At 38.5% G+C, this 26,230-nt stretch overlaps 1 protein-coding gene across 1 annotated transcript; it reads right to left on the bottom strand.

The window, feature by feature from the left end:
* Positions 1-24,672: 24,672 nt before the first annotated feature.
* LOC110680527 (mitochondrial import receptor subunit TOM70-like) lies at positions 24,673-25,999 on the bottom strand. The gene is made up of 2 exons (XM_021856324.1): positions 25,668-25,999; positions 24,673-25,386 (listed from the first exon to the last, which is right to left on the bottom strand). Exon 2 carries the CDS (start codon positions 25,340-25,342, stop codon positions 25,043-25,045), a length of 300 nt encoding a protein of 99 aa, XP_021712016.1. The 5' UTR covers positions 25,343-25,386; positions 25,668-25,999; the 3' UTR covers positions 24,673-25,042.
* Between the last annotated feature and the right edge of the window lie 231 nt (positions 26,000-26,230).

Genomic DNA, 26,230 nt, shown 5'->3' with positions numbered 1-26,230 from the left:
CATGGAGCACTGTTTCTAGTGTGACCACCGCGTCATAACTCCTTTTATACGTTACACTTTCGGATCGATAGATTTCCCATCTAGCTGATGAAGTAATGCGGGATATGTAAATATCTGCAGATTATAGACGTGGTGAAGCGTATAGCCGCAGAGTAAACATACTGTAGTTCTTAGTACTAAAGTTTTATGTCTGTCTCAAGGCACAGGTCCTCCCAGTAGTATATGTCGAAAGTGTTGTTTGTGTTGTGTTTCCGAGCTGGTCGCAGGATGTTCTACGACCAAATCTAGACTGCAAGTCAGCGGCACTCACATAGTAGTGATATGATTGTCGAGCTTCTGAATGATGCACTGAGTCGTGGTAGTGTTTTGGGTAGCACGCTTTGCAGCGCGATTCACCCAAGAGTCCAGCTATTGGATTGGAGATCCCTGAGCCGCATTGAATGTAGAGCATTGCATGAATGTGGGGTATACTGTGCAGTTGACCTCTCACTGCGTATGCGTTGCAGAATTAGTTGTCTCGACGTGGCAAAATTTGTAGTCCTATGAAATGGCGCGCTTGGATGACAGTCTATGCTCATACGATCATTATCGATTCGCTGATACACTGACAAAGGATCATGTTGAATATCTTGATTCGACAATGACGCGATAGCAGTCTATTAGTTTTATTTCCATTGTAGTTTTTCACATAACGTCTGCGTCCCTTGTATAATCCATACACTATCCGACTTGGATTACTGTATTGGATTCATCTGAGCAGATCACATAAAATCATCTTAAAATGAACGAATTTTAATTTTGAACTCATATGTGACGAGCTATCTGTCGAATTGACTGTTCTCTATAGTGAATATTTCAGATGGCATATATGTAAAATTAAGTGTTAATCGACCTATTTATATGATCAAGCACAATTAATTGAAATGGGAAATATGAGTTTATGATGAGAATTTATAACAAAAATATAACTGAACTATTAATTATAATGTTTGTACAGGAGAGTTTTGTCTTCCAAGATAATATTAGCGACTGTCGCGGATGTTTAAATATTGAGAGCTTCCTGAACACCAATGGTCGTTTCTAGAACTTTCTCGTCCTCCTAGCCTAATTGAGCGGCTATACGCTTGCCGGATATACGCCATTTTGTGGCTGATTTACCGGATATGTTCCCTTCCGTGATAATTAGCTATCCTATTTTTATCACATCGATGGTGCATTTACATTCTTACTATGCTTGCAATATGGTATCTATGGAATAATTGTCCTGATAACATTTGCTAGATTTTTCCAGCGAATTGATAACAGGGGCAGATTTAACTCCGATACTGTAATTTTCTGATTGGACTTTGGCTGTAAGTTGATTCAGATCAGATGAAAATTCAATCATTTCATCGTTATATATTTTATAGGTAATAGTGTCAACTTACCTTTCTCAGGTTCCACATATCGTGTAATATCCATTGTCTCGACAATAATTCAATTTCCATTTTTCTAACCATTTCTCTCGGTTGCAGCTCGAACATCAGCCATCATAGAAAAATCATTCCAGCTGGTAAAAGATTGAAATTTATGCAATGTCATCTATCACCAATATAAGTTGGTTAGAGGTATCGGATATACGATATATTGGAACACACTTTCGCGTATACAATATGATAATGCTACTAAATGTAGTTGTCAGACTAATAGCAATGTTATGAGTTGCGCTATAATTAATGAAGTTTTAATGCATTATCCCGTTGAATAATATCATTTCGCTAGAGCAAGATGAATCTGATGCATGTTCAAACGTTATACCGCACAAAGTAAGTTGACTCTGATTTTCTTACGAATGAATTTTCTGATAGAATATTACTTGGTAATTCTCAGTAGAGATCGTATAAATACACAGGAACAAGATGCACGGATTTGGGCGCTTCGCTGTAGGCGCCGGATCGAGGAATTCGTACTATCAAACTGCGGATCAGGACCCGCTTTCACAGAATCAAATCAAGCTACGATTTTCACACTAACTTTATCGCTCCTGAATTTTGATTTCTTGATAATCATCTGAAGTAGTTCGCAGTTCTGAAGATATGCATTGCTACTTCAATAGGTAGTGAGAAATGGCTTGTTGTTGACATTGCAGGCTAAAGTGTACGATTAGTGTAAAAGTCATAAGAGTTTTCTGGTGTGTGTGAGATATGTAGATGTATGATCACCTTCGATAGCCGAAGAGTTACAAATTTTGCAACGATTGCAGAATAATACTGCACAAGAGAACCATAAGCATTATCATCCGCGCTATTTACATGAAAGACATTTTCATCTGATTGGTCCACTAAGTGTGGTAGCTGCCCAATCGTATTAGATCTTGCAGCGTCAAATATGTACGGAAGTTTTAGGTATACTTCTCTCGAGATCAGTGCTTCTCTGAAAATTTGAAATATCCTTTGAGAGCGTTCGATTCATCCGTAACCTCTTGTATCGCCACCCTAACATTAATGGGAGTCACATTGATCATATCTTCTATGCTGTATTATTGTAATCTCATACATCTTTTGTTTATCAATTGTGCTACTAGAACTCTCCATGCGGACCGTATTCGCCGTAGCTCGGTACTGAGCAGTATTCGCGTGCACTGCTCGAATGTTGGGGTCAGTGCGGTCTGGGCTCCGATAAGAGTCTCGACGAGATCTTTTCGTGAAGGAATTTTCTCGATTCCCAGGGAACATAAGCAGTATCCTGTTGCCCGGGTAACACGCGTGTCTCACACGAAAGGTAAAATATTATATATTCACAACGCAATTAAGAAGCATGGTCACCATCGCGCATAGTAAGCTCGTCAGATATATTAACTGTTGGATTTCAGTGCTATACATGGAAGAACACTAATACTCCTGAAGTAATGAGAAAGAGGATTTTTGTAGATCAGCAGTCTCGGAGATGAGCGATCTTAACCGCCATAAGAAGAGAGAAGAAATCTATGCCCTCTATTTCCATATGACAGTCGCGTACTCATTGTGTGGAGTATACTGTTTTGGAATAGATCAGTCCTAGAGCACTCTAATACAACATATTCTCTTACAGTAAAACCAGATAAAGGTGAAAATGCCCGTTTCTGGAGTGAATCACTTACAGTAGAACGCACTTTACCTTCTCTCTCATCTAGGTCCTGGGGAACATCGTTACTATTCTAATTCCGACAGGGTTCAACAAGAGAGTCGTCCGTGCTTCCTTTTTTCACTCCGGATATTCAAAACACCTAGACCATCAACTAAGTGTGTGAACTTCACTATCGATAAGAAAATATAGTTTTGAAACCTATATATTTTCGCCTATTAAAACAGTAAAATTGAACGTATATGTATTCTTTTTTAACTGCGATTTTGCCGCTTTCAGCTACCAAAGATTTATTCAGAAACTCAACAAATTGCATCGAATGTACCAAATATGCATTTTGTCAAGCTCTTGAGCTAATGATGAAATGCAGTGATTGTATTTTTTGTTGGTCCAAGAAAATTCCAATGGTAAAGTTTTTGTTTTGTAGACGTTGGTAAAATCTTATACAGCTGAGAATAATTTTTATTCTCGTTTTGTGTTTTATTCTCAAGGACTTCAGCACATATTTAGAAACGAAAAATAAAACAATTTTACATTGGTCCAGCCATTGTTAGATTAGAAATAACATCGATTTCGAGAAAATAACATGTTGGTGCTCTCATTTGACTTAGAACCATGTTCTGGTCAAGAATTAAAATCCACGAGTATTTGTCGTTAATACTGATAAATTCCAGGTACGATATCATCATGCGCAAGTAAGATTCAAGATCAATCAATACAAATGTATTCAGATTAAATGTTTGACAATTTTGAAAATATTCGCATCGCCTGAAGTAGACGAAAAAATATCAAGAACTAATCGTACATATAGAACACAAAATCATTCTCATGAGCATTATTATTAGCGGTGTTTTGAACTGCGACGCAGTAATTCCCGTGGATTGTTAACATCTTATACAAGTACCACCGGCAATCAAATCGAATGATTTGATACGCCGTGCTGAGCTCTATCCGGTGGGCGACTCACGAGCATATTCCTAGGTGCAGAAGGATTACCATTGCCTGTCTTTTAATAAAATTCCAACGATACTTTTTTTTAATCTCACCATAAGTTAGTATGATGTAGTGATAAATCAAATAGGTTGTAGAATTGCTCGATTTACTTTACATAGGTAGATGGAACTTCGGTAGCCCTGAAAGTACTCTAAACGCTTGATAAAGAAAAGAGATATCACTGTCGCATCTTCATTGTGTACAACTCTCGATAACATACGTATTTATATCACTCCTTTTCAGACCTGGTCAATCTACGCTGGGTGAACCGGATTGAAACCGTCGAGAGTAAGCGACTTTTCTAGTATTTGCATTGAAAGTTAGCGATCATACATATGCATTTTCTATCCATTTCTAGACATTGCCAATTTTCTCTATTGATCAGTGATTTCGCAAAATTTAATCCATTTATTTTAAGAGACCAGCAAATTAAAGCAGTGCTTTTGTTGATTTATTAATCGAAATGGACGTGAATCAAGAATATTCTTTTACCAATATTGGCTTTGTTGTTGAACTACTCTACCCTGTATTCTGTTTTACCTTAAACTCTCATGCTCTCCATAATGTCGATCCATCCCCTACTCTCTCTAGAATAGAGATCTTGGTCTACTCACGAAAGCTGATCATGCTTGGAATATTACGGTAGGGGCAATCTCTTGATCTACTCACGGAGGACACAAGAGTACCATCTGCTCTCCGGACATTTTCTCCATTTTAGAGTGCTTACAAAATCTTTGCGGAATAGTTCAACATAAACAGGTTGTTCCAGATTCCTTCAGCGTTAACGCGGATTGATTTACACACACATAGCTATTGGCTATCTGTTTGACGTTAGATTAAACAGTCATTCAAAGCGTGTGGGAAACTTAGATTCTTAACGAGTTTACTACCGACCCATTAGATGGTATTTTACTAATTAGCCTTTTACTGAGCAGTGAACTGCAGGATGCTAGATGAACACAGTAGCATCTGTTTCGACAGGAAATGTGCTCTCACAAGCGTTAACTTGCGCTCTGCTGTCGGTTTAGTGAAGTAAGGTACCACGCTCGATAGAATCAGTGATCAAACTACTTAGTGGTTATTCCACTAGGTCGAGCGTATTTCACATGGTGCGTTAAGACAACTAGCTACACTTTACTGGGCTTGGTACTCCGTTCTTGAGGGCTCATTTAAATTTTTGAAACAAATTTGGTAGCTATGGACTATCTTTTCACTAATGTTTAGTTTGAGAATGAATCTTCTGAATTCTGAACTTATTGTTATGTTGAAAACCTTTCTGCAAGCTTAATTTTTGTAAAAGACCTTAATGACATTAGAATTTTTATATTTGTGGTTTTTAAATTATTTCGATGTATACGGATATATTTTTGATTTCAAATAGGCAGCTCTAATTGGTTCACATGAACAGGCTTGAACAGGCTGGACCGACGCCTTCTGCATTTCAACTTGACGTACGGTCAGAACAAGTGTTAAACGTTTCAAAGGTTATACTGAAACAAAACCGACTAGCTGTATTAATTTAGAAAATTGCACGTTCTGGTTTAAAATTAAATACGAAAAAGTTTTTTTTCAAATTACTTCTGTCTCGCATTATTAATTATTAATTTTTTGTATTTCAGATGATTTATCATTATTTGGTTTTTCATTTCTTTTTCTCATTGTTATAATTTCTTATATCGACCTGGAGGCACGAAAATTCATGAACAATATCTGGTCGCTCAATATGCAATACATGATTATTTTTTTCACAATCGTTTTCACTCTGATTGAGTTACAGTATATCAAACAGTACTGGATGCCGCAATAGCTAGCGCCGATATAAAAAATTAACAATAGTGATTTTTTATGTCGATGTATTTTTTTTATGTTTTAAACTCGCTTATGAGTTTTTCTACTGCACCCGTAAATTATCTCTTAAAATCCACAAAACATATTCAACTTCGGATCACAGCTGTAGAGACTTACAGTATATCAGAAGGCATTTAGGAATAAGTATGATATTAAATAATATACTGTAATTAACGACTTTCAAGTAAAAAAATAGTTTTGATATTCAAGTTCTGTTACTGATGGAAACGTTTTGATCATAATTGGTAAAGAGTGCATTCTTGATGTGAATATCAATATAATTTTTTCTTATTGGAATGAAGAGATGATTCAGCCCCCACAAATTTTTCTCTCTTAGATCCCAGGCAAAACGTGAAGACGATTTTCATCTTCGCATTATCGTTTGAGAAAATTACAGCGGCGAGAGAAGTTTTGAATAGTGTAATTGATCATATATTGACTTAAACCGTGAATTGATTCAGAAATTCAGGCTCAATATTTAGGAATGTAAAGACTAAAAAGAAAATAATGATTGCCACAATAAATATTGAAAAAAAAAATAGCAACAAATATTGTAATTGTATTTTTTTTTATGCGTCACAAATTTTGATAAGGTTTGGTGTCTTGTGGGGACATGGGGTTTCCTCTCATGATCTGGGCAGGCCGCCCAGTGCTTTCAGCGCATTGCTCGCCCTTGCACCCGCCAATGGGACTCATTCCGAGGGATTAGTCACTATAAAATTTTCGTGATTGCACTTTTTCTCCTGTCGGCAAGAGAAGTAGACAGCCACGCTACTTTGGTACCCTCGAGACCATTTATAACACTAAGAGCAGGAGCATTAAAAGCTCGGCTTAGGAGCATTCCACTAAATTTGACGCTAGAGCATTTTAGGCGGGGTGAGGGGGCTTCTCGACTTTAGTGTGACGTAAATGACTGTAGACGCAAGAGGGCAGGGGGACTTGTTAGTGCAAAAAGGTCCCAATTCTTAGTAGATGTATATCAACATTTTGAAATCTTTTCTTCTTTTCCACGCTTCCTACAATAGACATAAAAGAATTGACCTGAGGTCAATCCAGTTCTTTATATATACTTCATTATAAGTGTTCTAGAATCTTTTTAAATTAACTTAAAATGATTCGACTTCAGCTTACAAGATATATATCTGATATATTTATCGAAAAATTCTAAGAGAAATCTAAGAATGAGGTTTTTGTAATTTGTCTTGACAATTGAACAGATTTTACTATAGAGCTTTAAATAGGTTATAGTTGATGAATTTATTACTTGTATGATGTGTTCCCTCAAAAGTTTATGTTATAATTTCTGGAATTAACAAAATAGAAGTATTGAGTAAGAATAAAAATGCCCAATCATTATATTTTTAGACTTGTGAAAAGATATATTGTTTATTTTCTCCGTTTATTTTAATCATAGACATATTTAATTAAACTGTTTTACATTTTAATTCACATGTTTTTGATTGGTGAGGCCTTTCATATTCCTCTTCAAAGGCAAACTTTATCTTAGTAATATTTATGCTATTGTTTTAAGATGTAAGGATATGTAGATCGGAGTATTATTTAGGTGGGTAAAAAGCAATGGGACATTTAAGATTGCGATTCAATGTATAACAGGAATTCTATTTATCATCTAACTCAGTCACTCCTCATTATTGTGTTTCAGCAGACTATGCATCAATGATTCTTGAATGGCGAAACCGCGATCCTTTCAATAATAATATGGAATCTGTGATTAATTTTCTTTCCAGTGAGATCTTACACGCCAATCCTTACTTTACACAATATTTTTTGCAGCCATTTTCGTGCATTTATTTATTTTTTCGTCTTCATGGTTTTGATTGATTCCATAATCTCGTTATCTGCCTTGAGTATTCTTAATACAAAAGTGCTTCCACAATAAGTAGGTATTAGTTGTCCTATCAAATATATTTGTCTTCAATATTTGCAGTGTAGAAGACGTGATGAAGTATAGATTGAATAGGTACCGTGGGGTAAGTGGATACAGGAAAATAAGAGAGTAACTTCATTGTTTATGTACAGCTAACGGTGGAAATAATGTATTCAAACTTTCTTTCTTGGAAAACAAATGAGGGACCTATAATTAACTTCTAATGGCAATCGAATAGAACTTTCCGATTTTTCACTGATGGTTATGTACTTGAGTATGAGAGACGCCTAAAAAATTTGACGCAACTTATTTTCGTTCGTCATATTACTTATCACGCGCCTACGATAGTGGGTGGAAGGTTGGGATACCAATAGAAAAAAAGAAGACTCCAATGTTTTCAAGATAAGACAAATTAGGGAGATGTCTCCAAGTGTGTGTGAAAAGGATCAGATATAGTAAGAATGACGATGGGTTTATCACTCTCGTTCTTATCTATTTGAGGTGACTCCGTAGTATTGGGAATATAATGTTTAAAGTAACTCTTAGAAATAGAGAAAAGTATCTACTTGCTATTTATAAATCGAAAAAATATTTAAAAAAGAAAGTTGATAGATATACGGTAAGTAGATACAGGACTCGGAGCAGTGTTTATTGTTAACATGTACACAAAACAATGATGTACCATAAGAATTTTTTTGTAAGTGAAACATCAATACAATGATATACCTAAGTTATAAAGGCAAACATGATCTTATGTAGGGCATTATTCTACACTCAGGGTAGTTTTTCGAAAAACACGATTTGCTCTTCGAAAAAAAACACAATATTGTTACATTTGAATTTTGTTTGAAAAATAACAAACTGAAATTCTTTGATATGCGTATATTAATTTCCATAGTATGTTTACTGCTATAATCATTTGTCATACGTCAATAATTTATAAAGGTCAATTTAGGATATAAATGGGGTGATACAGTAATATTGACTTAATTTCAATTGACGTCCCCAAAAAAGGGAGGAATGAATAGCTTATTTTGCTCTTTTGCTACACTCAGCTAGATTAAACGAGAACAAAGCGTTTCGCAGTGAGTTTTGAAATTTTATTATATTTTTTATATTATCAGAAGGTTAGAAAAAATAACGGGGAAAAACACATTTGCGAATATAGAACTATTGAAATTTCGTACAGCAGTCTTCTGTCAACTGAATGATAATATACTTGATCACCTTACCCCACCTATTAACAAGTAGAGGGTAAAGTGTCATTACATATTCTGTATTTATTCTATAAAAATCACATATTTTCATTGTGATCATCTCAATTAGAACTGAAAATGCTCCCACGCACGTGTGTGTTCGAAAAAACTAATGGAATTAATGTGTTAGATAGAATACAAAGAATTTGATTGATGGAAAACAATTTTGAATTAATAATTTGCAGCTAACAAGTTTGCTTGTGTTAGTGTACGTGCTAGGACCATGTTTGCATAGTGATCAGGTGGACGTAAGAATATAACCGTAAAACGTTAGCATGGTGCGACAACATTCGAACATATTACAAGCAATTTTGCTCAATATTGAACGGATGGATCCACTTATCCCCCATTCCCCCACTTACCTTACTATTAAAGATGATTTGTATAAAGAATCCGCTAATTTCAAATATTACTATTGTTATTTTTACACTATCTAGCCACTGTTTGCTGAGATGGATTTGGGATTTACGGAGATCCTGAACAAATTAAGGTATTTTGTTCGGATCAGTTATTCACTGAATCTGTTTCTTAATCACGAAAGTTAAAAAAAATCCTCTAATTATAACAAAGTTCTCTTTTAATATATTTTTAAAATACTTTGAACGTTACCATTCTGTGTAGATTATATCAATCCAAACTTGTTTAGGTATTACGAATAGCAAAAATATACAATCAAATTCAACCTACATTTTACCATTTTAAATTAAATGCGAACCAAATTATGTAACTTAACAGGAAAAAGTTGTTTGAACTGTTTTTCAATTATTCTTGTGCGTTTTTACGTTTCAGTCAGTTTTTAATATCAAACTTGAATTTTCTGGATTTTAATGTTTCGTTTTACTCTGAGGAAACAAATTAAAAAATTGGAGGGGTGGGGGGCGGCCTGCTTTGATGATGCTACGTACTATTCCAAGGGAGGTATCAGGATTTGTGATGAATGCTACGAGGGGGGAGCTGGTGTAATAAAAACATGAAAAAAATTCTACGTATTTGGGGACGGCTCCTTAATAAGATAGAAAAAAAATGCTTAGAATACGATAAGAAATTCGTCTAAGGATTGTTCGGAAATCTTTAAAGATTAGTTCGGATTCACTAGGACGCTATCCAAAGAAAATTTTTTAAAAAAATCTTTGGAATACAGGACGACTAGATATCGGTACTCGATTATGCCAGGGTTGTTATCCGATCGACTCGATTATCTTGAATTTGTTTTGTTGATGTTCTTGTTTTTACATTTTTTATGCATAATTGGAGGATTTATATTCAATTTCGTTAGCAATCGGAGACACAAAAAGGCGGACGTGTTATGGTGGTGGAGTGAGGGAGCGCCAAGTCTACAGGCTTAGGAAAGTGTGATACAATACCCGAGAGAGAATATGAAGGCTTGGCCGACACAGGTCACGAGTCAAGGATGTTGTCGCAGCGGTTTCAAAGGCGGGCCAAAAGTGGCATGGTGTGGGCAGTTTTTGCGAGAGTTGTTGTGGTGTGTTCGTGAAAGAGTTAGTGAGCAGCGCAATTGTGAAGTATTCTTGGTGGATAGTGAAATGAAGTGTTATTTTTTTTAAAAAAGTCAAACACGGGAAGATGCGTGGTGAGAGAAAGGACAAATGTGATATTAGATGAGACACGGCCATCGAGCGGAAGCCAGAATATGGCATTAAGTGTCCGCGCTTTTTGCCCAATTAAAAAAAAAAAAAAAAAAAAAAATAGCCTGCTTTCATTGAGGGACGACAGAAGACTTCCTAGAGATAAATAGTTGTATTATTCTGGCCTACGACACCCCCCGCACGCATATACCATAATAAAGATTAACTTCATCAGTGGTATCCTCAGAGTGACCTTGCGTGAGTCATAACAACCCCAGTGCAGTTGTTTCAAACTTAAATAGCAGACGGGGAAAAAAACCAGTACAAGAAGGGTTGGGACGAAACAGCGGCCCTATGCTGCATTAAATATTATTAATACGGTTTTTGTCTTTTTTTTTATCAGATGAAGGAACGCGACGGAAAGACCGGAACAACCATATTTTCAATTATATATCTCAGTGATTACGTTTCGGAGTGAAAAGAAAAATCGATCCCGGGATCATTATCGAGTCCGACTCAGCCGTTTGTACATACCCACGGATTCATTATTGTTTAATGCAGAAGAACTCTTTTCTTATTTGTTCCATGTTCTCGCTCTGAGTTATTCTTCCAAGATGGGGAGTGCTAAAATGACCAAAAACAAGGGATGAGAAGCGACGGCCGCAACACAACTTGAATCAGGCAATGTGGGTGGAGAGTCACGAGGTATGACCTGCGTGTATTATGTGTGCAAATCTCGAAACGTTCCTCTTGTCTCTGTTGAGAAGAAGGAAGGAAATGAAGTTTAATACAACCAGTGTGTTGAATCCATTCTCTTGGGTTCAAATAGATACATTTATTCAATATTTTAGGTGAGTGCGGTATGGGTCTTATATTTAAGAAATGCAGTGTAGTAAATTGATCTAGGGAATCCACTCTGCTAGGAATTAACGAAAGTGATAACGAGTTTAACAATGCTCTATAAATCATTCCCTTCAAACTTCCCCTTTGGGTTTTTTCTTTGGATTTCCCAGGGTTGGATGGCCAAAACAGAACGGTTATTGAACCTGTGTGTGGAGGAAAAGAAATCAATGTTATCAATGTAAGTTATGGATTCTGAAAATTTAGTGTGGCAACCAATAGTGTGTAGTTTGCCAACGGCCGCATGGGGGAAGGGTAGGTAGTATAGGGTGTGCTGTTTGGATAAGATGTGTTGTGGAATAGACGTTTATGGGTTCAGTAGAGAGATAGTTAGGAGGATTGTGTGTGTTTCCATATAGATCCACAAAGTTATACCATTGTAATGCTGTTGCTTCTTAGGCAAAAGGAATTTTTTCTCTATAGGTAGGTTCTCAAGCAATGAATTAAAGTATATAATATCTGGGTCTCATAGGCCATGTACTAAAGGACATTGTCTTGAGGTCCCTGGTGCAAAAGCGGTGTCCTGTTCGTTGAGCCTTTTTTGCTCTTCTCCTATTTTTTTTTTTTTCAAGGAAAATTCATTATTGGGCGGATTCCCAAGTTTCGCAGTCAGATTAGCTTATTCATTCACCTTCCAGGCCTCGATTTTCCTATTACAAGATTGAATTCATGTTGATGCTCACTTACAATCCTGCTAAGAAAGCATAGGCGCACTGTCCAGTCATGATTTTAAGATTGGGACTCACTTGCATTTCACTAAAACATCTAATTTTGATACTTTTCTCAAAAACTTCTTCCACTAGTCACATTTCGTTCCAGTAGTTTATTTTGCTAAATAACTGTGTAAGACAATGTTAATATCGTTAATAATTGGATGTTCTATTATCTATAAGAAGCGTTTCATTCATAGCCTAAAGTTATGGAAAAATCCTAAAATATCTCTGCGACTCATAAGCTGCACAAGAGTTTTCTGTAGTGAACAATCTGAGATTTACTTAGTACTTGTACCTTCATTTGCAATTCGGTACTGTTAATTTGAATGTGAACTTTATATCTAACAGTCTTTCTGTCTCTCTCTCTCGAATATAGGCTAGAGCGAGATCCCATTGTTTTTGAATAACACGAGTACGAGTACTATTCCCCATGATTGCAGGATGGCAGTGCTGTTTGAGGAAGCTCGGTCTCCTCAGTTGTTGTACATTCAGTATTTTAGCAATTCAAGCGTCTTCAGGCCGAATAGGGCTGGTTGTTGTTATCCTATCTGTTCTCGCCTCGTTGAATGTTTATGCGGCAATACAGCCCGCGCTGTATTTTCTTCAAAAAAATCTTACGTGGATTCACCATGCCCTTACTGTTGAAACTGACTTGTTACGCACGGATAGTTCCTTAACATAAATTAATTATCGATTACATTCCGTTTGGCCATAATAGGAACTTTTAACGTATTTCGGCAGCTAGCCATTGCCGTTTTCTTTTTATAATTTTCTCGGAACTCAGCAGTAAATTCCGTATTTTTTATACATATTTGCGTGATTATGCTCAAATACTCTATCGATTCCACCAAGACAAATGTCAAATGCTTGGGAATTGTTTGAAATTGCGAGCTTGCGAATCATCTTATTGACGTGTGAATTTATTGTTCAGCAGCCTTTCCGTATTCGGCAAACTGTTCCCTTCAATAGGTTGAGCTCTTCGCACCAAATTCCCCCAGGTTGGCTTTGAAGCGTTCTTCATGAATGTTTGCAAACTTCCGCTTCTTTGCGTAATCTTTTCGCAATATATGCCGGTCCGCGAGCGCTCGCGGACGGCGGCAAGAACAATAGTCATACTTAGATTTGTTTGCACCATAAGCGTTTGGTAGAAAATTTACGGTTGTATTTATTTGGGTTGTGCCAGGTGATTGTGAAATGGCCTGATTCTCCCTTATCTTAGGTTATTGAAACAATTCATTAGGGAAACGGAGCTTGGCGCTTACCCATTCAAGGCTATCCTCATCTTAATCGTAACTAAAATCATCTGACGCGGGCCTAACTAGCAAATGATCTTTCCCTACGCACAAATCTAAACAACTATTCGGCCAAAAATGGACCAACAGACCCCGAAAACCGTCCCAAAACACCAATATATGAAACAAACTTCACAATTAACCCCGTGTACGAAACCCCCCTCGTATAAAACAACGGCTCAACTTCGATCAGACTACTATTCCTTCAGTCCTATAGCTCTACTGGACCGAATTATCCATTGACGTAATAAAATCTTTTCCACAGAGCCTATCAAATCATAACGTTGATTTTTACAAACTAAATAATTAATTGGAGATAACAGATTTCATTTCACACAAACGTCATTTGAAAAAAATGCACACCAGTAACGTGTTTGATTAATCTGAAATTTTTGACACGATTTTTATATAAAATGCATAAAATTAAACATATTTAAGAAAACTATTAGCTTCATCGAGTTATTGCTTTCAGCAATCATTCCTGTCGGCTTTCGGCGAGTCAGAAGCATTTTTTGTTCGTTATCCATTCGCGCATTTATCTTTCCACAAAGTGGGGTTTTTTTTTGTTTTCCTCACGCTGAGGGGTTTTATTTTATCCGCATCTGTTCGTTGCATATCGCAAGTGATTCCTGCCGACGAGCGGAAAAAGCGTAGTGGATTCTGGCGATGCCTTGCTGCTCGTTCATCCTTTACCACAAGACGTACGAAGTCCTATCATCGTCATTTGCTGGTTCCCAATAAACACAACACCGACAGGCGACTAACGAGGTACGTGAGTTCTCCCGCCACTGCCTCCCTGTATTGGAAATTTTGCGCGCAGCAACAAAAAAATACCTACACCATCCGACACTGATAGATAAGATAGTTTTCTCTCTTATTGCTTCTTCGCTCTTTATTTTCCCATCTTCGTTCCCACCGTCTCACGTGATAGTTGTTTTCGGGTTAATATCATGCGTCTGCCAACTTACGGCCACAGCCCACGGTTAGTTAAGTTTAAAAAGTTTTTTTTTTTTTATTATATCATTAATATTTGGATTGAGATTCACTCAGTAATATTCATTATATTACTATAGTTATCCTTCTTCTTTTGTTTTTTTGTGTTTGTGTTGATCATTTATTAGTTGTTGTTGTTTATGTTACTATTGTTTTTGGTTTCGGTTTTACTCCACACTGGGGTGTTGCGCTAGCCATCTCATGGACGTAAACACAAACACCTTCACCTGATGACCGGGTGGGTCTCAGCGAGATCCGGGGGGTGCGGGTATTACTTGAGTATGGGCGATGGGGCCGGGGCTGGCCTCTCTCCCCAACTCCGGAGGTGAAAATACGACTAACAACAAAAAACATAATATCAACAATAAAAAAACCAATAAAAAGAAGAAAAATAAAACTAAAAAGCTGCGACGAAACGCAATCTTGATAGTATCTCCTGGAGAAGAATGTTGATAATTTCCACCCCATTTCTTTTGCCAATTTGGAATGGTTTTCGCTAAATAAAACTGTTTTTATCAGATAAATTTGTCACACTATTTGTCGATTCGTGTCTTATCTATTGAAAAAATAAACATGAGCTTTGGAAATTTTCTCCCTTTTTTTTGGTTTTTTTTCATATGTTGGGAATGACCTATATATTTCTCACCAGATCTAATAAAAACTTTACTATGGAGGTCATTCAGAACGGAGTATCTAGTTAAAGCAGTCAATGGATATGTTTTAAGACTTCGTATGATTTTAAAAGTGGAATTTGCTTTCGAACTAACACTAGATTCCAGTGTCACTGAGCGTCCATGCTTTCGAGCCAGCATTTTTCCTTCTACAGAAAGAGGACCCTATTGCTTTATTGCTGTTCCATATTTTTTCAGATTGCATGTCATGAACATTGCGCATCATGGCCCGCACGGAAAAACCATAATGTATCTGCTCGATTTTGTCCCGCGGTCCTCAAAAAGGGTGGTTAATGGCAGGTAACTGCCGTGCTGACCTATGCCCTGGGAATTCGACTTCCCCTCCAGGCAAACTAAGTTTCGGCAGAACCCGAAAAGATCCTCGACCGGGATGAAGCATTCGACAACCCACTGATGGTACGTAAAATGCATATCCTCTGCTTCTAGCCACTTGAGTCTTGCTGAAAGAGCTAGATCTGAATATGTCACTTCCTCCGCTTTTTATCCCACGGAGCTAATCATAAGGGTCTTCTAGCGCTTTCTTCCACCTGCGACCTCCCCGCCTTAAAGCTTATCCGGCGGCGGTCTAAAGGAGCCACTTCCTGCGTCTTCTTTTCTCGGCGGAACCCTACAAGCACCTAAACACGCTAAATTTCTCGTCAAACCAAGCCTTCCAAATTCAGTGGAAAACATAAGATGACTCCTGGCAATTGGGTACGTTCGCTATCGACGATGAAGGACAGAATTTTTTTGCATCAGAAAGCAATCAAGTAGATTTATTACTGGAGGAAATTTGGGTTCTTCGGCCAACCGTGAGTAAAAATTGCGTGAGTGCAAACTTCTGTCCCGTGACCGCCCTTCGAAACAAAAGCCATGTCTGAAAATATAAATGACTGGCTAACGAGCTTTTTCTGAGGGGATGTTCGTAGAATTAATGTCTGATGACATCCCCGGAAGGAATTTTTGTACCAATGGAGTGTATTGAGACCCCAGACACTGACAGTGCCCTTTCAATGCGAGAAAGAGTACGAGTGGTCGAGAAAATACTAAGGGGATCACCCTTAAAGGATTATGTGGACAAAGGATCTAGTAGTTACCCAGAATGCCGTGAGTAAAGTTTTGCATATCGTAAGTAGCGATTGTACAGAGACATCAATCTTGGATACTGTGGAGGGTATTTAAAACAATCGTTCTTTAGATCTATTATATTTCTGCCGTTTCCAGTAAACAGATAAAATTGATTGGCTCAAAACAAAGAGAAATTTTGACGACTGCCCAGGTGAAAATTCTTGAAGTATTCCGTCGAAGTTGTAGATAGTCCTGATGAATTCCACTGAAAAATGATTGGTATTGATGTTTTCATCTGTTGTGGGCAACCCCAAACGAAAACCCTTCAATTCTCGTTCCTCGAGTGATTTTGTCAGGATGGAGCCGTCAGCCCTCGGCGGACGTCCTCGTCGCATTGAGGTTCCCTTCTTCGTATCCTGTCCGTCTCTATCAAACGCGGACAACCCGGATTCACTTCCATGCCGAGGAAAAAATGCCAACAAATTAGGGCACCGCAGCGGTACTATCTTTGCACACTCTCTGTAATGCCGAAAACCACGCCTATTTTGACAAGCAAGTTCGGAAGAACCCAGCATGTGGACGGGCCTTGTCAGCGAAACAAACTGTACATGCTTAGAGGACACAATTCCCCTATAGATATATGTATTGATATGTGAGGGAACCAAGCTTCCCATCCGAAGGATTCTGAATGAAACTAGTGAAATGACTTCTCGAAATCCGTTTTAAATATCGTCATAATGAGCCAGGTACGCGGTGATTACGTGAATAGAATAACCTAGTCCAGAATCTAAAACTGAATCACGTTAATCACTTAAGTGCAACAACACGATCGAAAAGACGATCCCTATCGACATGAAGGTTTCTGTGTAAAAAACCCCCTCAGCTCCGATAGACACCTATATGCTAAATTTACCTCACCCTCACCTTATGCCCCATAAAATTCGCAGTTTTGGACATCTAGAAGACTGAATATCTCATCTTCGCCAGCTAATATAAACTGCTCTCACTAATCCCTCGTACGACCTTATGAAAGATTCGCACTGGCTCTATGCGCTATATTTTGAGTGATGATATGAGCATAGCGTACACAGATATTATTCACTAACGCACCCATCATGCCTCATCTACACAGGACACCCGCCAGAGGAAGCGAAGCCCATATAGCTTCCAGTAGCCGGCCTCAAACAAAGGAGCAGCATGATCCTTCAAACGTGTTTTGTTATCACAGGTTACTTCCATAACACCTCCTCTACCCGGTAAAACTCCACCAGAAGGGAAACTAGAAATACTCATATGGTTAATACCCAAAAAGTAATATATTTTAACCAAAAGATAACGCACTTCGGATTTGTTTCTAATATCCTCATAAAATATTTATCCAGTTGATGGACTTCCAGTGATCATTCCAGAATTAGCAACATACCCCGTGGTGCCAGTCGCATTTCTTTTGACTTTTTCACGAAATACTATCAAATAGGTTGTCACAGCACAGAGTGCGACAAGAACAGGTACGTCGCTTTTCGGAAAAAATGACTCCTTTCTGGACTGACAAGATAGTAGAGATGTCGTCCTATCTCAAATGTCTGCCGACTATCTCGAGTCTCTGCGCCCCGCAATAGGGGATCGGAGATAATTTTTTCAATATGGATTTCTTTCTCTCTGCGATAGAAGCATCTTACTGAAATCAAGTGTGGGTCTCTCAAATGGCCAATATCTTGACTCGTTCAATATCGCTATTTACGAAATTGGCTAAAGTCTATTTAATACCATATACTCGTAAATCGGGTCCGAGTTATTGATCTACGCGAAGTGCTACGTGGGAATTGTAGAAAGCATTTAAAAATATAGACGAGTTCAAATTAATTCACAGTACGCGCTGTGACGTATTTGCCCTTTGTGAAACATGGCTAACTTCCGATTAAAATGTCCCTTTCCCGATCTTTAATATTATTCGTCTAGATCGAGGGATGGTAGGAGGAGGCCTTTAGGGATCAATAAACTCCACTCCTTTTTATAGAATTGTTTCCCGATGATAGGCACTGAAGTAGTTGCTTGTCTGTTACTATAGAGGTAAAAGTATGACAGCATAGCAGCGGTGTACATACCACTAATGTCAGAAGTTCTTAGAGATCTGATAGCGGCCAAGATATGCCGCGCATATATGCTGCACCCATGGTTGATCCTAGGGGATTTTCGAATTTTCAGGTCCCAGTCAGTTGGGCGTCACGAAGAGGACGGACAACCGCGCCTTCGTTCGTTATCATGTGACCCTTTGTGACTACTTCACTGTAGATTTAGAACTCGAGGAAGCACAAATACTCGATTAAACCTCCAGCTCCCCAGCTGTTGACTCTAATTTGACGCTTCGCATGTTCACTATCATTTAGGATTTGCCAATAATTATCGCGGTTTACAATGTGTTTAATCTCAATTATCCCAGTATTGGCGAGTGATACACAGCTTGCCTATCAGAATTTCAGTTACCAATAATTTCGAAATCCCAATTTCGATTCAGAATTAAACTCCTGACCCTGTCATGTATTCTCCAAGCACAGATTGGAGTGGGATTAAAAAAATAACGCCGATCGAGGTGGTCTCCGATGGCGAATCAGTGTACGTGGTTGTCCTCCCTACGATGGAAGAATGTCAATTTCTCTCCGGGGAAGATCTAATATTTGATTTGAGGTAGTGTAATCTCTACAATCAGACGTATCGCTCTTTTTTCCAGTATCTCGCAAGCGTGACGAAGCCGGCACGCCCACTCGTGGTGGTGACGGAATCTGAAATTCTCTAAACTAAAAACAGGATCATATACACTGATAATATCCGCCGCCGCGTTGCAAGAGTTTCGCAAACGCGGGGAAAGGTACAAACGGTAGAAACAGCAATGTGTACGGACGGTTTACAAGCTCGAGCGAAAATTTAAAGCCTTTGTAGACACGAAGATGAAAAACGCGGATTATTGGTTGTATTTTGTAACAACATAACGGACGGCATATGCGCTAACGTCAATGAAATGACACTTTGGACCGTCGGGGACATAAAAATAGACGGCTACGACTTACAAAGGTTAAAAATGGAAGATACGAACGAAATGCTTTGCCATACGTGTCGGTATCTCGTAATCTATCTGCTCTCTCAACTCGCTAATGCCACACAGAGGAATTCTTCTTCACAACCAATCAGAATCATATTCAGCTCGGAACCAAACCAACAGAAAAGGCGAGGAATGGTGTACACAATGCTCGCGAAACATTTTTAAACGATGAATGTGTTGAATTCTTCACAATTGTCTACTACCTCTCTAATGCTTATACAAGCTCCTTGCCTTTCACAGGTGCTATTGAATGAATTAAATTACAGCGTTGCATCATTAATTAATAACTCCCAGACTGCTCTCTAACTGGAGACGGCGCATGCAGTGGAATCTTTTCTCCTAAGTTAACGAATTCTCTACTGCCGTGAGGCTAATCCTTGGCACATTGTTCCGGAATAATTAGTGACTGGAGACCAAGTGAAAGTAAGTAGGCATCAAACCTGCCTCCCAGGTAACACCGCGTCGGATTATACAATCGTATCGACCTATTCGCGAATGTTTATCATTTAGCAGTTACGTAAGCTATTAGTAGGAGAAAATGATATCATCTGTACGGGTTTTGACATGGACAAATAATTAGGTTGTCTTTGAGCTCGAAATGCGAGAATGGACCTTCTATCAGATTACGCAATTTGGTTTCCGCAGAGTGGTAGAGAATACGATTTGTCGAATGCTTCTAGTGCGTTAAGTGTTGCTACAGAATACCTCCTATCTGGGCCTATGCCTCAAAGGAAACCAAAATGGATTCAGTAATTCTTTGAGACATATAAGTGGGCTCTTTGGATGTCAAGTTAATTTTAGACGTTTCCTTCATGAAATAATTCACGAGTGTAGGGGTAATCTTTCCAACTCTCTAATAATACTTTGCGTAATAAGTGTTGTTCTGGAACGTATGAGCTTTTTATCATCGGAAACATCAAACACAGACTTCGGAACGAAATTAGTGTTCACCATGGGTTCTCCCCGCGTTCTGCATGCCTAAAGACCCCATCCTATCGTTTTCACTTGAATAACATAATGTCAGAAACATACGTACTCGATGTCTCGTGGAATTGTGTCTGTTAGACAGCTTGCAAAAATGATGCCACGTGATGTGTCTCTCTCGGCGTAAACGAAGGACCAGTGGCAGCTCGGATGATCTTGCAAGACCACTGCAAGATACTTTAGCAGATATTGAATTCTATTGGGTCTGTAAAAGCTGCGTGCGAGAGGATCATCAATTCTCTCGGACTGATGATGACTGAAGTTAGGTTGATCTTTTTCTAGATCAGTCGCTGACTACATATGTAAGTTGCATCAATGCTCTCAAGATGTCAATAGGGTAAGTCAACTCAAGGCCTTTTGCACATGATATCTAGGTTCTCGGTTCGAACATCCAATATTCACCCTCGTGAGGAAGACATCAAAGTATACTGCATTACGACGAAGTGCCAGCTGAGCGCATCTGTTAATTTCACTTGCGAGATTACTATACAGGAACATGCGTGGAGGACTCTCCGGAAAGATATGATAGAGCACCTCTATTCGATATACATCAAATCCTCTCAGGGTCCTCGAATACCAGGTAGCTTTTGGTATTACACAATTCCGCGCCGTCTCCAGAAATAATGCATTCTTGAAGGCCGATGCAAGAGCGTGTAATCGGTTCGTTATCGCTTGCTATCTCTCGGGAATGCGCGCTTATAGGAATGTATGAACTTCACTCATTATCATCCAGTGATGCACATGAACGCGTTCAGAATGGCGGCTCTTTCAGTTCATTTTTTTGAACGCCCTGCGATTGCAGATATTTCTCTCTCGACTTGTTCTGTTAAAAGAGTATCGAACCCAGTTCGAGCTCGCAAAAGCTGAACCCCAATACATTGTTGAGCTGAATAAAGTGTACATGACAAATCTTTGCACAAAGCTTATGATTTTTTGATTATTGCAATAATTTTATCCCATTAAAGCTGTATATGATATTTTTTGCGCTCTTACTGTGAGACTTTGTACGGAGAGCGAATATTTTTCAGTCGTATTATAATTTCCGACGAGAAGTCTCTCTCGATCATATAGGAATTGACAAACTGAACGGGCGTTCTTGTGTTTACGTCAAGGTTCGTATGCTCGGCAAAGTTTAATTTGACTATCTCGCGTTTGTGACGAAAATATATGTGCTCGGGCTCCGTTCACTTTTGGCTCGCGTATCAGGTTCAAATTGCATTACTGTGTGGCATACAATGAGTTTAGAAGTATTAGCAGGAGTTTACTACACGCATATTACTCTAGATCGTTTACGCAGGGAATGATGTGTCGCTCCTCTGTTCCTCATCCGATGTTGATATGTTAAACCCAGATGGTAATTGTAATCTTTGTAATAAACTTAATCGCAGACGCAATCCTCAACAAAACCTCCATACACTCTTGTTGAATACCAGAGTACACTGACTGATCGGAGTATAATCCATTCTCGACTCGCTCTACACACGGTTGTTGAGATTTTGCCCCGTGATTCTCCAGTTAACTGTAGCTTTTGATCTGCATGAAAGCGAGGAAATCCATGGAATTCCAGATCACTCGCTCGGAAGTATATCCATTAATCTGTTCTCAAACAGACAAATGTTGGCCAGTGCTAGCATGCGACAAGAACGTATTTTACACCGAGTAAAGCCGGAGGTAAAAAAAATAATGTTATTCTCACTGGTTTTGGAATTGTTATTTAATGAATTTCATGCGCCGCCCTAAAACTCAGATCCTTGTTCCGTATCTATGTTGGTTTGGATTTGTTAGTCTGGGCAGTATTCAAATACGGCATTCAGAATTCGAAAATCTGCCTCTTTTCGTCTACCTGGCAATTCAATACTTCATTTCACGGATGTTTAGCCTCGAGGCTATTCGTCAAATGAGCCGAGTAAAGCAACTCGGTGTATTTCTTGGGATACGGAATCATTTGGAGTGCTAATCGACTCCAAAATCACCTTGGTTTGGGTCCCTTTTCATTGCTTCATTCCGGGCAATGAGACAAGCGGACTCATCCAAGGTGGGCGCTATGGAAGGTGATATTTACGAACGGCGTTTACTTTCAATGAATTTTCACAATTGTCGCAAGCAAGCCATGTCACGTTGGCACAAAAATGAATGAGGGATATGGCAGGTGGTTAATTCTATTCTCCCAAGGTATCGAATAGACCGTGGATTAAGGGTTGGAATTGAGTCAGATATTTATCAGGTAATGTGTGTCTTGATGTCCATCACTACTCCACTGGGCTACACTTTTATGCGAATATCGGGCTCGGCAGGACAGCAATCGTTGTAGTTAGCGGCGCAGGTCCAAGACATCAATCATTTGTTCTGGTACTGTCCCGAATACGAAATTGCCAAGAACAAATTTATGTGCATCCTCAGGGACCAGGGAAACCGACAAGGAAAGACATTAGAGATGTGTTGGTAGGTTAGATTTCGTTACATGGTCCTCTCTTCAATTTTGAAGAAATCGATGTATTTTATTTGATTTTACCTGTCTGTCGTTCCGCTTAGTCCGACCTCGTTCCCTGAACCATTTGTTGTTATCTTATTACAGGGTCGTTTACGTCCGCGCCAGGGATTGCGAACAGCAATATACCGCCATTATGTGCTATCTGTATCAATCAAACCCTTTAATCCCATTCTTTCCCAAAGATAATTCAAGGCTAATTCTGTCAATCCGACGTATCTGCAAAAATAAACAATCGAGATTTCTTTGCGTTGGGCTTGACAAACGGATAAATCTACGTTACTGAGTCTATAAACAGTATTTCCTACAACATTTTTTTTTGATTTTTAAAATATTTAAATTAATGCCCTATGTGCCTTTTACTGGAGTATTTTTATTTGGCTACATACACCCTTCGTTTGCAAAGCGACTTCAACTGTCAAAATTTTTTCATGTAGACATAACACCGCTACATATGCTATGTAAAGCCCTATATGCGAATCAAACTTAAAATTATTAAAAAAAAACATTTCAAGATACTCATACTGTTCGATATAAACGATGTGGAAATCGAGAGATTCGGATTTCCACAGCTGAAGTAGCCTTACGGATCGGCAAACTGATGTGGAAATGCATCAGTATTCGGTTTTAGCCGATATTTTCACCAAATTTTTCTCCAAGAACTGTTCTTCTTCTACTTTGTTTAATCACGGCTCGTCGGTTCTAGTTGGTCTAGTTGAAATTGAAGCATTCGGAAACCAACATTTCGTTGTCGTTGAAGTTGAAAATGACGAATTGATAACTTTATTAAGTTTCATGGGAATTTCCAAACCGGTGTATGTGCAACTTCAAAACAATACTGGTGTATATGACGTGACGCAAGTGAAAAACGAACTGTCAAATCGACGCATCAAGCAAGGTGTATGTATCAATCAAGGTATGGTATCGACGAACCATCCATGGTGTATGTGAGCAGCACAAAGCAAAAGGGTTTATTCGATAATTTTACCAGCTTTTCAATAAAATTCAAAACAAATCGGAATTGTTAAATAGTGGTTCGAAACAATGTGCTTTTTTCAATTTCTAGTAGACACAGCAATAGAAAAAATGCAAAACATTTTAAACAGGATTTAAAATTCTTTACAATATGTTGCATCGCATTTTTCTCGAAACCATCCGAGTGTTAGATACGCCGATTTGAAAAATTAGGCTTGAATTGTATTCCCTAACCTCGACCAAACCGCGAGTTTTACGGTTCCCCAAAACTAACATAGATGTTTAAGAAGCAAACAGATGTTGTAAACCAAATCAAATGAATTCGGCTCCGTTATGCCTGTCGGCGCATGAGCCTACCAAATAAACGAATAAGTAAAAAAAAAAAAATCTTCAGCAAAGTTGTAGATTTTGACGAGATGAAAAAGTTTGCTAAAGATAGTTTTTGTGTAGGGCTATCAGATTTTGAGATAAAAAGTTTTGAATTTTTTGTCGAAAATTATACTTTACTCAAACTGTTATTACTTATAAACTCGTGATTGGAAAAATTATTCAAAAATATATGTTAAAATTCAAGTTATATCTGATGTTCTGTGAAAGTTTCATTTGAATCAGTACATAAATAACTGAGACTAGCTTACAAAGTTGTTCATTTTGTATGGTAAATCGAAAAAGTTGCAAATGTTTTGTCCAATACTGTATGTAGGTTTCAATGATAATGTTCTTTTTTCAAACAACTTTCTTGTAATTTTGTTATTTATTGTTTTATTGATTACGTTAGCCTGTTAGTCATACTGTATATCAGGTCAAGGAAACGAGTATTTCTTGAAGAGAAAAACAATCTATTTCGTTAGGATTCTGAAATATTCGTCATTTGCATTATACCAGAAGTAAATACGTACACTATTGCCACATAGTGTTCAAATATATAACTTTGCAGGGTTTCTCGGCGAAGCTTTGCTAATTCTGACCAACTTTCTCTAATACATGAAGTTTAGATCCAGAGATATGCCACATGTCCATTATGCCAAATTGTAATTGTAATATATTGGCATGACGGTAACATGTTAGTTATAATAACTTTAAATCATGTCAAATGGCCCGCTCCCTTATCTCTTAGATGATACACAACTGTAGTATGACTGTACAATAAACAAGATTCTAAAACGAGAACATTGAACAGACTGCAACTCACCTAAAATACGTATTTCCTTCATTCTTATGTTTCTGCGCTTCCTCCAACGGCGTGGGAGCCTTCTTCTTGGCCGGGGCATCCTGCAGGGACCGTGACCGCTCGTCTCCGTCCAGCGAAATGGTTTTATCCTTAATCTCGCCCAGCTTCTTCTTGGTCAGTTTATCACCGGATCCTTCTTCCGCTTCGGTTGACTTTTTCCAGTACAGATATCCGATTCCCAATGCCACCGGGGCACCAATCAAAACAGCCAGCTGCCACTTGGGAAAAGTGGATCCCGTGCTTCCAGTGCTAGCCATCTCCCTGTTTATTATCTGTCTACACTCGTGCTTATCTGTTTTATCTGAAAAGTGCCAAGATTAACATAAGATCGCAAAATTTGCCACATACGAGTGATAAAAACAAATCGACGAAGAGTGATTACGAAACGAAAAACCGAGCACAGGATGACTGATAGCGACACCGAATGACAGATTCAAACATGTGTTGCTTGGATCGATCGTCTTCTCGGCTTGTTTTCTCCGATCTTGCGGCTAATCACAAAATGAAGTTTACTCAACCAAACATCGTTGAAAAAACAAGGCTGATAGGAATCTTATTCATCGCTACTGTCAAAATACTTACCCCTTAAATTCTTCTAAAACATTGATTTTTTTCAAATCCGTGATTGGGCTTGCACTTGCAAGTCACATACGGTTTTTCTCAGATTACCGACCCAAAACAAACATCGGTCGGAACACAGCGTTATGTAACGGGATGCACGGTAGTCACGCTGTTCTGGTCCACAATGGGAATCGACCCCGGAAGCGGTCGCGACAGAATGATTCTCCGGTCACGCACTTGGCCTTGGATTTGGATTGCTATCCGTTTGCCATTCACCAGCACTTCCACTGACTCTTGTATCGGGTGGCGAGAACGAGGAGAAAAAAAAAATTTTTGGGCTTGGACAGGGACGACTGACTGACTGACACTTTGACAGTTCGAATCGAACGTCTCTCGCACGTTCGAAAAGGCATGAAACGTGAGCATGTTCGAAAAAGTAAAACAAGCTCACCGATGAGTTTCTGAAGGGGCAAGTTATGGCGAGACGTTTTTTTTGACGTAGAACTACGCCTACCAGATTACGTTTCAGCTAAGTATGCTGCTCCGCTCAAGAAAAGTAAAAATTTCTGCCAAGAAATGGTCAA

The sequence above is a fragment of the Aedes aegypti genome, unplaced genomic scaffold, assembly GCF_002204515.2.
Source record: "Aedes aegypti strain LVP_AGWG unplaced genomic scaffold, AaegL5.0 Primary Assembly AGWG_AaegL5_hic_scaff_1553_PBJ_arrow, whole genome shotgun sequence".
In the NCBI taxonomy this organism is placed as follows: Eukaryota; Metazoa; Arthropoda; class Insecta; order Diptera; family Culicidae; genus Aedes; species Aedes aegypti.
This window is presented reverse-complemented; position numbering and strand designations above follow the sequence as displayed.